This window comes from Meles meles, chromosome 3, assembly GCF_922984935.1.
Source record: "Meles meles chromosome 3, mMelMel3.1 paternal haplotype, whole genome shotgun sequence".
Taxonomy (NCBI): Eukaryota; Metazoa; Chordata; class Mammalia; order Carnivora; family Mustelidae; genus Meles; species Meles meles.
This window is the reverse complement of record NC_060068.1, coordinates 123,665,120-123,681,107: the sequence shown is the minus strand read 5'-3', so window position 1 is coordinate 123,681,107 and position 15,988 is coordinate 123,665,120. Positions and strand designations below refer to the sequence as shown.

General features: G+C 50.1%; 2 protein-coding genes across 3 annotated transcripts in view; one reads left to right on the top strand and one right to left on the bottom strand.

Annotated features, from left to right (window-relative positions):
* KCNIP1 (potassium voltage-gated channel interacting protein 1) overlaps nucleotides 1-15,988 on the top strand; it is a 340,350-nt gene that overhangs the window by 14,719 nt on the left and 309,643 nt on the right. The window lies entirely within an intron of this gene.
* KCNMB1 (potassium calcium-activated channel subfamily M regulatory beta subunit 1) lies at nucleotides 5,875-15,661 on the bottom strand. 2 transcript variants are annotated; one of them, XR_006817767.1, is made up of 5 exons: nucleotides 15,304-15,661; nucleotides 12,966-13,123; nucleotides 11,330-11,501; nucleotides 6,401-7,180; nucleotides 5,875-6,307 (listed from the first exon to the last, which is right to left on the bottom strand). XR_006817767.1 is itself a non-coding variant. In XM_046000397.1 (4 exons), the coding sequence occupies exons 2-4, from the start codon at nucleotides 13,097-13,099 to the stop codon at nucleotides 6,911-6,913; spliced, it is 576 nt and encodes a 191-aa protein (XP_045856353.1). In that variant the 5' UTR covers nucleotides 13,100-13,123; nucleotides 15,304-15,661; the 3' UTR covers nucleotides 5,875-6,910. The 2 variants fall into 2 exon arrangements, 1 of the variants encoding a protein (XP_045856353.1); XM_046000397.1 differs by having other exon boundaries at nucleotides 5,875-7,180.

Sequence of the window (15,988 nt, the reverse complement as noted above, 5' to 3'; positions counted from 1 at the left end):
CCCCACATCGGGCTCTCTGCTTGGCAGGGAGCCTGCTTCCTCCTCTCTCTCTCTGCCTGCCTCTCTCCCTACTTGTGATCTCTATCTGTCAAATAAATAAATAAAATCTTAAAAAAAAAAAGAAGATGGAGTAGACCTAGAAATGGATTGGGAGAGACAGAGAAGCAAGGTGGTCCTCAGCGGTACTCATGAGAAAGAGAAGTGGGAAGTTGCTATAAGGAAAGGGAACAGTAGAAAGTTCTCTGGGCTTACACAGAGAAGAATCTGTATAATCAGAGGAAAGAGCCATGTTTGCTCAAAGAGAAAGTGAGCATCCGAGGGACATCTTTTATGTGTCTGTCACAAATAATCTGTAAAATGAACGATGTCAGGCTTGTTTTCCAATTGAGGAAACTGAGACTCGGGGAGATTAAAGAAACAGCCCGAGGTCCCAGGCCAGCGAGATTCCAGCATCTCACTTTTCTGAGATTTCTTCCCTACAGGTTCCCTCTCCAAAACCAAATAAAACATGCAACTCAGAGCCATGAGAATAAAGTCACACGAAGCGAATACTTACTTCCCAAAAATGCAAGAATAAGGAAAAAGCTTTTAGAACATGTTCTGAGGGTGAAACTAGCTGAGGTCTGAGTCTGCTCGCGGCACGTAACCTGATGGAGAGCCAAGCAGCACACTCCTCTGTTTGAGTTTGTTCCCATCCCCCCCACCAGGAGTGGGATCTGAGGACTGGGAGTGATGACCCAGGATGGCTAAGAGGCTCACGTGAGGTCAGGAACTCAGAGGACCAGGGCAGCTCCAGCTCAAAGAAGTTCTGACTTTGGATCAGGGAATTTCAATGGAGAGCATATCAAACAGTCTTTAAATACACCTGTCTATAAGACGTTTCTAAGAGTATGATTACCTGAGTGGCCAACAGAGTCACAGAAAAATTACTTACATACCAAGAAGAGTCACATGGTCTGATCTTTATGAATGATAGTAAGACAAGACTGTAAAGTTATACATAAATAAGCATGCCTGTCACCTCCTGGATAAATTCTAGAGTGGTCGAGTGGACTATTAGACCAATGGTTTGGGAACAAGTGGAAAAGAAAACAGGGATCACTGGGAGAAGCATGGGGTCCTTGAGAAGGAGTCATGTCAGACCAGCCTCTCTTCCATTCTGCTTCTTAATAGAGTGACCAATTCAGGGACAGCTGTAGCCCGGGCGTGCCTGGTTCCTGCCCCATGTTTGATGGGCTGGGAGCTGGGCAGGGATGGAGTCAAGTTTTGTATTGACTGCTGGGCCCCTGTCCGTCTTAGTAGTGCCCACGTGTGAACCTTGGCAGGGCTTTCTTGGATACATATGTTTGGACCTTCGCCTCCCTTTGTTCACTTTTCAGAGATGTGGTTCCGGGGAGCCAGCAGAAAGCCCAGGGGCTCTGTGGGAAGGTATCTGGAAGCATCCAATAGAGTCCCAGTCCTGGCTGTGCTCTCTGCTCGGCATTTTCCATTTTGGATACAGAGCAGAGACTGTGGAGCAGAAATCACAGAACTTTGAGAGAAAGGTCGGAAGCCATGCTGTCCAGGTCAGAATCCCAGCTCTGCATTTGACTAACTTCCGATCTGCGGCAAGTGAAGTCCCTCCTCTGTGCCTCAGTTGCCTCATTTAGGCTGTGAAGACAGCAATAATAACCTAACGGGTATTGTTAGGGTGAAATGAGCTGTGCACACGGAAGTGCAGCCCAGAGCCTGGCCGAAAGCGCTCAACACGTGTCAGCTCTTCCCACTAGTAGGGGTGACATGTTCTCATACAGGGAGGCCTTTGCTACACATACCCCCGAAGGAAGTGGCTGCCTCCCAATACAATGAGTAACTCATCAAAAGGATGTTAATGTAGATTGTCACTAAAGACAACTGTTGTAAGGAGGATCCAAGCACCAGATTAGAAAGTGAGGAAGCATTAGAAGATCTTAAAAAAAAAAAAAAAGATTTATGTATCTTAGAGAGTAGGCGTGCAGGGGAGAGGCAGAGGCAGAGAGAATCCTCGGGCCGACTCCCTGCTGAGCACAGAGCCAGACACAGGGCTCCATCCCAGGGCCCCGGATCAGGACCTGAGCTGAAATCCAGAGTCACCTGGATTTCCCTGAGGGAGCCCCCACCCCCCCAACCTCCACCCCCATCCCTGCCCAGCACCCAGCACGAGAGGATCTTAAAGAACCACTGACCTTCAGAAAACAGGAGTTCGTGCCGGAATAGGAGGAATCAAAGAGAAGCCAACTAGTAGGGGCTCCGGAATTGACACAGGAGGGCTCAAACCCTCACGACCGTCTCCCTGGGAGTGGGGAGAGAAGGCACGTCTTGAAGTTGCCTGTATTTAGGAAGCCGCTGTATTTAATTTATGGATATCAGAAAAGAGGGAGCTCAGTGCGGGAGGATGAAGATTATGGGAGATTAAAGACGCTGCAACTGAGGGAGGAGGTGCGAGCCTTTGGACGAACCTCCCACGCTGTCCCCCAGTCCGCTGGAAGTTGTAGGCTTTTACAGCTATATCCAGCCCTTCCCCATCTCTCAGACCATTCAGGAAGTTGACGGAGGATCATCTGCTTTATATGAGTGGGAAGAGAGGTTGTGGAAATCTAGAAAGAAGTTGAGCATCTTGATATTATTCTGAACAGTTCTGACCTTGCAAACTTCCTCTCTGAGAACCTCTTGGCTGGACTGGGGTGATTTCTCCCTGTCCTGCTGATCTTGCTTCCACCTTTCCCTTTCCCCGCCAAGTGAAAAGGCAGCCCCTGATGGGGTTCAGGGTAGGCACCCTTTGTCCAAACAGTATATTCCCCAATATTTCACATAATTCAAAATTCCCTAAATGCAACTCTAATTCAAAAGAGGAGATTATTTTTAGGCACCAGCTTGTCTTGTCAATTAGCAATAGAATGAATGCAGTTTACAGTCCACTCCCTAGAGAAAGGAGTTTTAAAATTAGGAGAAATTTTGGATAAATTGTTGATGGGGTGAGGCTGGAATCATTTCAAGACGTCACTAAAAGGTTTTATTAATATTTCATATGGCGCCGTTCTGAATTTGTGTAAGTTAGGCTCTTCACTGTGAAGAAGGAGGCCCCTTGACAATGGTGTGGGACGGGATGGGAAGAGTGGCAAGAACGGAAAGCTCCTTGAAGGCCGGCACTGGGTCTGATTCATCTCTACCCTCCCCATCTCCTGTCTTCGAGCCCCGCAGTGTGCGCTGAGTTCCAGGGGAGGGACACCGGAGAGCAAGCCAGGTGCATCTCTCCAGGTGTGAGTCACCAGGAGATGAAAAGCAAAAATGGTGGAAACATGAGATGCTCGTTAGCAATGATTTATTAGGAACTAATGAGGGCTTTCTGCTCCTGGGCGGCCATTATTTCAAAAACATTTTTCCTCGGTGTCTAACTTCTCTCATGCTTAAATGCTCATTATTTCATGCTCATCCTGTCCTTGGAGTTCTGTGAGCCACAGGCAGATAGAGGCCAGTCTTATTGCCAGGAGGAGGACATTTGTCCCAAGCCCATGAAGGTCATCATCAATAATGCATAGGCCAGTGGGGCTGGGCATTTTTCTAGAACCACACGGCCATTCCCCTAGCAGGGGCTATTTGAATATTCTGAGTTTCTGTGTATTTTAGGCCCAGATGTAGGTATATGGAAACCATATGCCAAGAAGTCCCTTTCAGTGAGACTTATAGTAGGGACTTTTTTCTTCTTATTATTTAAATTAGCTTACATTTTTGAGGTACTTGCAGATTCCCATGGAGTTGTAAGAAAAAATATAGAGAGATCCCGTTGTACCCTTTGCTTAATTTCCGCCAAAGGTAATGTCTAATGGTTAGTACCATTACCCTAGTACAATGTCACTACTGAGGTTTCCTTTAGACTCAGAAGACTGGGGGCGACTGGGCGGCTAGGTGGTTTAAGCCTCTGCCTTTGGCTCAGGCCATGGTCTCAGGGTCCTGGGATCGAGTCCCTGCTGAGCAGAGAGCCTGCTTCCCCTTTCTCTCCGCCTGCCTCTATGCCTACTTGTGATCTCTCTCTCTGTCAAATAAATAAAATCTTTGAAAAATTTAAAAAAAAAAAAAAGACTTGGAAAACTCTTGAGACTTCCCTGACCCCAAAAGGGAGAAACTCTGGGGAATGAGGTACTGTCTCCCTTTGGAAGTAAGGTCCCCAAGTAAGAACCTGGAAGGCAGAGGGAACAGGGCTCCCTGGTTGGAAGTAAGAGATGTTCAGGCAGATTATAGATGTCCTCCCCTCATATCCCTGATTTGTATGAGGGCACCATTGGGTTCCAGGAACCCAACAAGTTTCCTTACCTGGCTCCTGGGGCTCTGGGGAGAGTAGGGTCCTCAGCCCTCTAGCTGAGTCTGCTCAAGTACCGTGGTTGACAGTCGGCTCTGGAATCACACAGCTCAGGGCTTGATTCTGAGCTCCTCACTGCTATATGGATGACCTTGGCCAATGACCTCTCAGAGCTTCAGTTTTTCATAATATCATATGGCACGTACCATGTGTCAGTTACTATTCTAGGAAGCTTATAAAATAACCAATTTAATGCCAACAACCCTAAAAGGGAGATATTGTTAGTTCCTATTTTGCAAATTAGGAAATTGAGGCACAGAGAGGTTATTTGCCCCAAGTCACCCAGCTAGGGAATGGCAAGGTCAGGTATTTGAAGCCAGGCCATCCTCATTCAAGTTCACATACTTAACCACTATCCTGTGTTGCTTCTCCTGCTCTCTGACGTAGGCTCAGTGGTACCTCCCTGAATTTTCACAAAGGAGACGGCTTAACACCGTGCCTAGCATGTAATACATAAACACCAATAAACGCAGGCTAACATTCTCTGGTATCATTGCTTCTGGAAGTTTCTGAGTATTCAGTTACTTCCATTCTGGCCACCTACCATGTGCCAAACCTTTATTCGGTCCTCCCCACTACCCAAAAGGAGGAGTCACTTTTTTTTAATAGATGAAACAACTGAGAATCAGTGAGATGAAATCTGGCAGAGGCAGAGACAGCATTTGTACCCAGGGGCAGCAGCTGGAATCACAGCTCCAGAAGGAGCTTCAGAGATACCAGCCTAACTTCATATCCAGCTCAGGACTTGCCCTGTGGAGTAGTCATTTATCTGTTCTGAAAAGCCTGGTGACAGGTCACTGGTTCTCTATACCCATGGTTCTCATGCTTGAGGGCACGTCAGAAGCCATGAAGCTATTGTTAAAATAGAGTGCCGTCCCCCTCCTCTATCTGCCACCCCACCCCACCACACACACCCCAGGGGTTTCTGACTAAGAAGGGCTGGAGTCATGACTCCAGAGAATGCTGATGTCGCTGCCCCAGGGACCATACTTTGAGAACCACTGCTCTAGGAAGACTTCTTAGAGTTGTAATGGTAGGGATGATGGCATGCTCTGCTTACGCCCTTTTCAAGTGTGAGGCAGGCTTCCCTCGCAGAGCCAGTATCATATACTCACCTGCACTGTAAGTTATAAATCCCCGTCTGTGTGGTCCCCTTCCTTCCACAGAGGGTTCTTAAAATTGTGTGTTCTCAAAAGCCTGCCTCTGATTAGAGCCCAACCCCTCCCCAGTCCAGGCTCACCTTTCCAAATCCTTCCAAAATAATATCGATTGTGGCTTTTATGATTAAAAACAAACCCAATGAGGGGTGCCTGGGTGGCTCAGTCGGTTAAGCATCTGCCTTGGCTAGGTCATGATTCCAGGGTCCTGGGATCGAGCCCCATGTCAACCTCACTGCTCTGCAGTGTGTGTGCTTCTCCCTCTCCCTCTGCCTCTACCCCCACTCCAGTTTGTGCTCACTCTCTCTCTCAAATAAATAAATAAAATCTTCAAAAAAAAAATGGAGAGAAGCATATTTATTAAAAAAAAAAAAACAACAATGAAACCGCACCTTCCTACTGCTGAAAATTTAGAAAAGTACCAAAGATAAAAAGAATGAGAAAGAAAATTAAAATTAACCACCATCCCAATCCCCAATCCCACTGCTAATATTTTGATATATTTTAGTGTATTTTCTTATAGCCTCTTGTGATATATATATTTTTTGTTGAGATATTACACTAGGTTCAGGTGTAGAGCATAATAATTTGATATGTTTATATACATATTGCAAAATGATCATCACAGTAAGTCTAGTTAACATCTGTCACCATACACAGTTACAAATTTTTTTTCTTGGGATGAGAACTTTTAGGATTTCCTCTCTCAGCCACATTCAAGTATACAGTACAGTATGGTAAACTATAGTCACCCAGGACTTAGGTATTTTACAACCTAAGTAACCTAAGTAAACCTACTTACTTAAAATACTTAGGTATTTTACAACCTACAACCTAAGTAAAGGTTATAACAAATATAGGTACAAACTGGAAGTTCGTACCTATATTTGTTAATAATATTGGAATAAAAACGTACATAGCACCTAGCATCCTACAAGCCAATTCTAAATGTTCTCTATACCTGGGAGCTGCTGCGGTTTTCATGATGGGATTCAAAGAAGAAAGTGAGGTCTGCCAAGGATGGCAAAGGTAGGCCTTTGAGCCGACCGCGAGAATACAGGCATGGAGATGAGCGTCATTGGCATCTGTGGGCTGGTGGGTGGTGTGGCGGGAAGTGGGTTTCAGTCAGCTGAGCAGGGACAGGTAATGGAACGCTGTTACCAGCTGGCCTTGAGCTCTCTGAAGCACCAAGAAGTGGTGTACATTCTTAATCAGGAATGACATGACAAAGGGACTTCCCAAAGCCCATCCAGATAGCGGAGGTCGCTATGGGATGGAGTGAGAAGGCATGGGGAGGGGCAGGGGTACCCAAGTAGGGAGCAGCCTGGGGGCCCCCGCAGTCTCTAGCGGCCGAGACAGCTCTGGGACATGGAGAGGCCTACTTCTGAGCTGCCAGGATGGAGAGGGACTGGTTGATCTTCACCATGGCGATAATGAGGAGACCTCCAGTCAGCAGGAAGGTAGGCCAGAAGAGAGAGAAGAGCAGGGTCCGGGGCCCATAGAGACGCTGGTACAGGACAGTGGTCTCGTTCTCCCGAGTGGCTGAGAAGCAGTAGAAAATCCGTTTCTCATGGAATGTGGCCCTGACCTTCTCCACATCGGCCCGGGCCGCTTGATAGTTCTCCAGGCTGCCTGGGATGTAGGAGCACTGCGGGGGGGAGGCGAGAGCACCCATGAGGTTGGAAATCCTGGTTTCTCTGAGAGAGAGGAGGGGCTGGCATGAAGGAAAGGAAAGTGTTGGCTTTGGAGTTGGGTACCCGGCTGGGAGTGAGGTCTGTTGAAAACTTGTCAGGCTGTGCACTGCGTGGTTCTAGAGGGTTCCTTCGCAGTGTCATGTGTGAGGGCGGTGGCCCAGGAGCTCCTCACCAGGAGGCAGGGGCCCCGCTGGAGTTGTGGCTCTGTTTCCATTGGCTGTGGGACCTGAGGCAAATTGCTTACCTTTCTCAGCCTTGTTATCTTGTCTCTTGAAGGGGTTAAGAGCAGTGTGTGTTTCAAAGGACGTTATTAAAGAAGGACTTCAAACTTAACTAACGCAAGAGTGACACAGACACACTGGGCTCTGTATTCGGATGCGGGGCAGAGGTCATACACTCAATTTCCCCCAGGGCATGTGCACATAACATCCCCAGGTGAAGTGGGTCAGGAAAGAAGATAACAAGAGCCAGCCAACACTCGCCTTGTGCCACGGAGGACAGTCAGGCACAGGGGTGGGAGAGGGGGACTGGTGAAATGGGGAGAGCTGGAAGCATCCAGACTGACAATCGTCACTTTATCGGGACGCTGGATGCCATGAGATCCAGGGGACCTATGGTAGCTGGGCCTCCGACATTTCAAGAAAAACCAGAAAGCCAAATTCTAATGTGAACTCTCACAATTTTAAAATATTGGCAAAAATGTGAATTTCAAACCCTTTGAGGTCTAGCTCTGTGTGAGCCAGACAGAAGATATTGGCAAGCCAGTATCTGACACTGGGATTTGAAGGAAGGAGAGAATACATTTGAAGGAGCTTGTATAGGCGGAGCATAGAAAGCACTTATCCTGACACCCGCTGTTGTTATTAGGAGCCTCTGGCTCCGTCAGGTGAGGTCCTTCCTGCTGGAAAGCTCTGCAGAGGAGGCACAGAGGGGAGACCCTGGTTTCATCTCGGTTCTGTGCCAGGAGGTCTGAAGGTTGTTTATGTGAGGTTCTGGAAGTTTCTACGAGGGGTTCCCCCACAGCACCTGCAGCAGACTAGCTGGAGGGCTGGCCAGAGCACAAGTTCCTACTCACTCTGAATTTCTGGGGGTGGAGCCCCGCAAACAAGGGACTCCTTCATGCACAATAGTCTGAGACTGCTGGCCTGGGACCATCCTGTCCGAGATCAAAGTCCAAGTGTTGAGCTGGCTCCTCCCTAGGCCTTGGTTACTCCCTGGATTTGAATGAGACCCTGTCCCCAAAGCTGCCTGCCCAGACAGCACCATCTGACAGTATGGAAGATGGTTGCATCACGGTCCTGACAGCCTGGGAAGTGGGGGAGCAGCGTCCAGAGCCGTCCCCCCACCAGCCAGGGAGCATCTGAGGCTGGGGAGACCTGCCTCCAAGGAATCTGACCTTCAGAGTTGTGGGATACAGCAGGGTCCCAGGAGCAGCTGAACTCAGAGTTCTGCACTGAGGGGACCTCACCTATCTCTCCAACGTCTCTGACTCTGACACTGGGTAACTTACCCCACTGAGCAAACATGTGGGTGTGGAGCCAGACCGACCCGGATTCAGCCACCAGGTCCAAGTTGTGAGACTTGGTGGGTGCCACCACTTCTCTGAGTCTTGTAAAATAGATTTGTGAGGGTAGTTGCCCGGATGACTGGGCATAGAGATGGGACTGGAAGGTGTGCCACAGAAACGGACCCAGGGAGCAGTGGAGTAGGGAGAGGCTGGCAAACTCAGGGTCAGGCAGGCAGTCTGCAAGCCAGCCCGCCCCCAATCCCTAGCACACCAGTGATCACTCCTGGTGATCATACTTCTTACTCCTCGGGATAGATCAGTGACCACCGAACGCCAAAGAAGCAGGGGTCCTGGTAGAAGCTGATTTGGGGGGACTTGGGGGCTCTTTTCTCATCTGGTGGGGCTGAGTCATGCTAGTGTTGCTGGAATGGGTCAGTCACCTTGCACTGTCCAAACCCACTTCTCCATGACCTCCCAGCACCATCAGTAATCTCAATGGGCACCCTCGGCACCCTGCCCTTCCCATTAGCTACCTAACTCTGACCGTCAGCATCTATCCCGACGACAGGCCCATCTCCAGCCTGGCTGTTGGCCGTGGCCCCAGCCTCTCTGCCCAGCCACTGAACCTCACACTCCTCTGTACCACTCTGATCACGCTCTAGGCCCACAGACCCTTTAAACACTCCTGGTTGCTCACAAAAGTAGTTCTAAACCTCAGAAACCCTGGGAGAGTCCAGAGATTCTGCGTCAGGTGGTCTGGTGTAGAAAGCCAGCTTTGTTGAGTCCGCCGCTGGTTCCGGTGCGTAGCCAGAGTCGAGCAGGGCCAGCTTGCCCAATCACATTTTAATGCCATAATTCAGTAGTCCTTGCAGAGAGGACGGGCACGCAGCTCGTACAGTGCCAGAATATCATTAGCATTTCCCTTCTTTACGGTCTACTTGGATTTAAATTCCTGGGAACCAGTAGAACCTTCCCCTGGGAAATGCTGCAGGAAATGGATCGGTTAGGAGCCACTTACGACTCTACTCCCTGCGAAACTCAGCATCATGAGCATTCTTTGGAGCGAACCTGTTCCAGATAAAGCTCTGACCTTCTGAAACGAACGCAGAGGAGCTTCGAGTGTTCAGAGCCCAGGCTGGTGAGAGCCCTGCCTGGCTGGGACAGAGAGCACTGCCTGCCTTGGCGTTGGCTCTACTATTTGCTGGCTGTTCAGGCAGACCACCCCCACTTCTCACGAGGTTGAACCAGTGCAGTTTGGGGTAAAACAGTGATTGTAGATGAGCTTAGGCCTTGCCCCATTTCCCTTCCTTATGCTTCACTTTTAAGGCTTGGAAAAAATCCCGATTGAACACAAATGCCTAACTCCATGCTCTACGGTCTGGCTTCCTTCTCCGGCTTCCCTGACAGCGCAGTGTCGTGTCTTGACCTGGAATTCAACACACATGTCTCCTGTCCTACTGCACTGTGTCTGCTGTCTCACTCAGACATACTTAAAGACTCATTTGAGGAAGAAGAAAAAAAATCAATAAAGTGTTTGCTATAATCTTTTTTTTAAACATGGGAACTAATTATTATCCATAACTTGTAGCATTCTTCATTAAAGATTTGCTTCTCTCAAAAAAACAAACAGAAACCTACCACAAACAAAAAGCTTTCTGCTTCCATCATTGGGTCATGTAGAGCCCACCTGTGCACTCCCCACCCCCATCCCCGCCCCACTGCCCCCTGCATTAGTGACTGCAGCACCCCTTCCAGGTCCATCTCTTCTAGGCCCTTCCTCCCGCCACGCCATGGTCTCTGCCCGCCCCTCACCTGTTTCTGTGTGTCTAACACCTGCGTGATTTTCAAGCCTGACCCAAAGGCTTTTTTGACCAAGAGTCACTCCCGCCTTTAACCTCATAATTTCCTCTGTTCTGCTCTGTCGCATGGACCCCACCCCACTAGGTGTTGTTTCCCATAGGCGCTCTCTCCTCCTGAGTCCAGAGCTCCTATCGCAGGACATGCTCAGGGACTCCTGGATGAATGAGGGGTGAGGGAATGGATATGGCCAACTTGTGTTTTCCGGAAGAAAGGATAGGATGAGGGGCTGAGGGGCGGTGTGGAGAGGCAGTGATGGGAAGGTCTCCCAAGCACTGGCCTCCAGAGTCTGCTGCAGCCCTGAGCCTCTGGTTTCACAGAGTGGGGCCGGTCTCAGGGGGTCTTCTCCATGGGGTCAGCTCTGGCTCTGGCGTCTCACTTGACTTACCTTATAGAAGTGCCTGCCATCCACAGACACCGAGCCCGGCACACCACACAGCCTCTGACTTCATGGCCGGACTTCAGCCCAGGCGGGGCCCGGGTCATACAGCAGTTGGTGGCAGAGTGGGGACTCAAACCCAGGTCTGCCTGACTCCAGCCCAGAGGAGCTAAGTCTGAGTCCAGCCCAGAGGAGCTAAGTGAGGCTGGACCTCATAGCAGTTGTGGACCCTTGTCAAGCAGGCTCAGCGCTCTCAGCCTCCACTCCCCAGAGCGGGGATGGGGATTCAGTTAGGAAGAGGCCCACACACCTGCCAGGGGCAAGAGGATACCTGCCCATCCCCCCTCTCCCAGTCAGTACCTGCTGGTTCTGGTCCCGAGTGTCCTCTGTGTGGTACAGCACAGCCCACCGGCCCACAGCTGACACGTTGACCCACAGGCATGGGTACTGGGGCACCTTCTTGCCCTCTAGCTCCTCCTGCTCCCTGATGCTGGTCTCAATCAGATGGCACGTGGATTTCTGGGTCCACACGCTGGGGAGACCATGAAGACACATACATATGTCAGAACCTGGGTGGCACAGAGCATCGGGTTTCAACCCCTTTAGAGAGACCTGGGGCTTGGGACCCTCATCTTGCCGTAAGCATCCAGCACTAAAGGAGTGTGACTCCAGAGTGGTTGGGCCCAAGAAAAGAACCTTATTAGCCTCTTAGACATCATCTACGTAAGTGATTCTTACCCTGGCTGCTGACCCAAAATCCTAGGGAACTTTTGAGACGATTCCCATGTCCCAGCCACACCCCAGAACAAGATAATCAGAATTTCTAAGGTGGGAGAGGCTCAGGCCCTGATATGGTTTTAAAAGCTCCCTGCCTTGATTCTGATAATCAGCCAGACCCCGAGACCCATTGGCCACATCAGCCTCACCTTGTAGGGGGTAGGAAGAAAAGCTCAGAGAGATCAAGGGACTTTTTTGAGGCCACACAGCACCAGAGAGCAGGTCTGATTAGCTTCAGGATCTGTGCCTTCCCCCCCACCCCCAAAAAGAAGTGATACAGAAGGGGCTTGATTTGTGCCAGGGTAGGGAAGTGAGTGGGGACGGGCTGAACCTGGAGATAACGGGTCACAGGCACACAGCAGTTCTGAACAGTGCCTCCTTTGGGGAAGATTCCAACCTGGAATCAGTCCAGGGTTATAAAAAGTGACAAAGAAGCAGGCCCAGGATAGGCTAACAGGCTCATCAACACATCAGCGAATCAATTGTGACTCATCTCGCATTTATCTGGCAGGACACAAGTTGCCAGATGGAGGGGCTATCAGCAGCTGGAACATGCCCAGAGGCGAGGGTCGGAGACTTATCCTCAAAAAAACAGGTTGAGAGAACGGAGTGTGTTTGTTCCAAACAGAGAACAGATGAGGAACTTCACAGCTTTGCCTTTAAAAGTCCAAGTGGTTGACATGTCAGGAAGCAAGGAACATTCTCTGAGATTCCAGAGCAGAGCTCCATGGAAGCAGATTTTGGCTCAGTGTAGACATTTCCTACTTCTCATAAAAGCCCCAAAATGAAATGGTATATACAGTGAGGTCCTGAGCTCCCCGTCCCTTGAGATATTCGACAGGAGGCTAGACGCCCACTTGGCCGGGAGGTTTCAGAAGGGGAATCAAACTGTGCGGACAAGCTGTGAAAATCTATAACCTCTGATTTCTCCTGGGATCAAACTCACCCTGGAGGGTTTGCTCTGATCTTTTGCTGCTTCTTATGAGAAGGGTCTCCTATGTCTGCTACCCCCATGTCCCAGAACCCCAGATGAGCAGGGTCCGGTCAGACCTATCCTCCCTGAACTCAAACCCTTCACCCTTCAGAATGATTGTCCAGCCCTTCCTGCCTGATGTGAAGTCAATGGGGAGAGAGAGGTAGGAAGAAGGATGGGTTTCCTGGTCGACCAGCTCCATCAGAGAGCAGTTGGCAGATGGGGCAGGTCAGGAGAGTTGCATACCTTTTCTGGTAGAGGGGCAGCATGGTCGTGCCCAGGATATAGTAGGCGATGACCGCACACACCACCATGGCCACACCCAGGCAAAGGGCTCGAGTCTCTCCCCGCTTCTGGGCCATCACCAGCTTCTTTCCCATGTCCACTGCAGGCACTAGTCATTTCTAGAGCCACAGAGGCAAACAGACATGAGATCAGCACAGGCAACGAGTAACCCACAGAAGATGGGACAGGTAAGAGGGGACGGTGCATCACTTCTAGTTTGTTATGGAGCTTTGCAACTCCTGAGGTCTTTTTGACCACACATAAACCTCCCACCAACTGAGAGGCAAGTGTTATCATCCCCATTCTACAGGTGAAGCATCTGTGACTCAGAGAGGTAGAGAGACTTGTCCAAGGCCAAACAATGTGTGACAGGTTCAATAATGACCCCAAGAGGTCCATATTCTCAGCCCTGGAATCTGTGAGCAGTACTTTACATGGCAAAGACCTTAATTTAAGGACCCTGGGATGGGGAGATTATCCTGGATTATCCACGTAGACCCTAAACGTAATCAAGGGTCTGTACAGGAACGAGGCGAAGGGAGACGAGACACAGAAGAGAAGATGATAGGACCAGGGTGGAGAGCTTGGAGTAGTGTGGTCACATGCCAGGAAGTATGAGCAGCCACCAGAAGCCAGAGGAGACAAGGAACAGTGGATTGTCCCCTCAGCCTCGGATGGAGTGGGCCCACCCAACACCTTGATTTCAGCCCTACCGACACCTCGCTGGCTTCCAGAACTCTGTGAGGGGAGATTTCTATTGTTTGAGGCCACCAAGTTTGTGGTGATCTGTTACAGCAACAGTAGAAAAGGCATACAGGAGGTAAATGAATGCAGTGGACAGTAGCGGTAGGACATCTGAGCACTTTCTTCCAGGACACTCGTCTCAGAAAAACATGGAGCATTTCACAGTTTACAAATAATCCCGGGGCAAGGCTGCCTGGGCTGCGGGCAGCAAGCAGAGAAGGGCCAGGAGTGCTGAGTGCCCCAAACAAAACCGGTTCTTTCCTGGAGCATAGGGTGCCCTCGAGGAGCGGCCCTTGGCATGTGCCCTACTTTCCAGCCCCTCAGTCCTCCCAGCCCCAGGCACTCCGGATACTGGGAAGGCAGGGGTGCTGTGTGACAGGTCTGAGATGCTAGGAAGAGAGGAGAAAAGAGGAGAGGAGAGGAGAGGAGAGGAGAGGAGAGGAGAGGAGAGGAGAGGAGAGCAGCTCTCCTGTCACAGAGAAGTCTGAACCCTGCCTGTTGCTCAGATCCCACCTGTCTGTAATGCTCTGATGAGATTGTTCCCTACACCAAGTGAGTAGCTTTGCAGAGTCATGGTCAACACTCCTTAAACCTCACAGGATAAAAGAAGGGGGTGAGGATATGGGTGTGGATATGGAATTTAACAACCACAGTGGGAGCCTTCCGGCAGGAGGAAGGGAGGCACTGCTGATCTTCCCTGAGGCCTGGACAGGAAAAAGGAATTGTAGCTCTAATAGGAGGGATTTCAGTTAGACTCCAAGAAGAACTTTTCACTTTTGAGAGTTGCTGAGTATCTCTGAACTTTTTGGTCCTATCCTCCATTTAGAAGAGTCACTCAACGTCTGGGGTGAATTTAGGAAAGATGGAGGAAGGTGAAAGAAAATAGCACCTGGCATTTTGGTTGACATTCTTTTCCTTAGAAGGATAGGGCACAGAGCACAGTGTTCAAGGGTTTGGTGGAATGTGGGGCAGGGAGGATTCTGAGATCAGCAGATCCGGGATCAAATCCTGACTTTGCCACGTAGCAACCAAGTGGCTGTTAAATGAGAATAATAGCACCGACTCCAGAGAGTTCTGACAAAGATCAGGTGACATACCAAATATCACATATTGATCCCAGTATCTGGCCCAATGCCAGCTCTCAATAAATAGTGGCTGCTATTAACAAAGGGAATCCTGAAGGTTTGGAGCAGAAGTCCCCAGTTCTCTTGCTGAGCCTACTTTTGTCCCATCCCTCCCCTGGGGACAAGAGCCAGGACTGGTCCTGCTCTCTGGGCTACTGCCCTCCTTCCAGCTGCTCTGGAAGCTGGGACCTGAGTGCGAGGATGCTAAACAACTCGAGTGAACCAGCCATGGAGCAGGCTACCAGACCACGGGCCCAAACACCAGCAGGTCTAGTGTTGGGCAACACCACCGTCAGAGCCCCTGGAGCCCAGTTGTGATGGACTTCCCTAGGAAGCGAGTTCCCACTGCCAACCTCCCTCCCCCAAGCTCTCCCCTCTAGCCCCAGGCTCCGGAGAAACCACTCCCCAAGTGCTCTGGAGGCAGTACTCACAGTTTCTGGAGTCCTGGAGTATTCAGCAGGCAGAGACTTTTGGCCTGGCCCCCAGCCCCCACCCCAAAAGAGGCTGCCTGAGCTGCAGCAGGAAGCTTGGGCTCCCAGCCCATCTCTGGGAAAGCGGCCTCTGGTCCCCATCCGGGACAGGCCTCCATGCCCAAACATGGTCAAGTCTGAGCACACAGCCCCAGGACACAAACTCCAGAGAGTCCTTCCCAAGCCTAGGAGACAAGGGCAGCTGTTACCCAGGCCCCCACACCTGCAATTTCCAGGGTCTGTAAGAAACAGATTTCGAACAACGAAAGACTGAGCAAAATTGAGAAGCCAGGAAAGACCATCCTGGTACATTCAGAGACATTTCTTCATCACTCAGTCTCTCTGGGCTGGCAGGGAAGCCGGGAATAGGGAATGATTTTCCTTTTGTTGACACAAGGGAGGGAGGAGGAGTTAGAGCTCCAAGGGGTTGGGTTTATCAGCTTCTAGGGGGCTGGCAAATCCCCATAGGAGCATCCAAACCCTCCCGAGCCTTTGGCACTTAAATGCTGTGTGACCCTGGGCAGGTCACGGCATCTCTCTGAGCCTCAATTTTCTCAACTATGTTGCTGGGATTTTTTTAAACTAACTTTGTTTAGGATAATGATGAGTGTTAGGGATAGCGAAGATTTGAGGCAGAGGAAGAGAA

Bases quoted from the DNA above. Each gene is read 5' to 3' on its own strand.
- KCNMB1 (XM_046000397.1), bottom strand. From the start codon at position 13,099: ATGGGAAAGAAGCTGGTGATGGCCCAGAAGCGGGGAGAGACTCGAGCC. The intron at 11,502-12,965 runs GTATGCAACTCT...TGGTCTCCCCAG, and splicing joins CTGCCCCTCTACCAGAAAAG to CGTGTGGACCCAGAAATCCA. The intron at 7,181-11,329 runs GTACTGACTGGG...TCCCCCCCGCAG, and splicing joins CTCGGGACCAGAACCAGCAG to TGCTCCTACATCCCAGGCAG.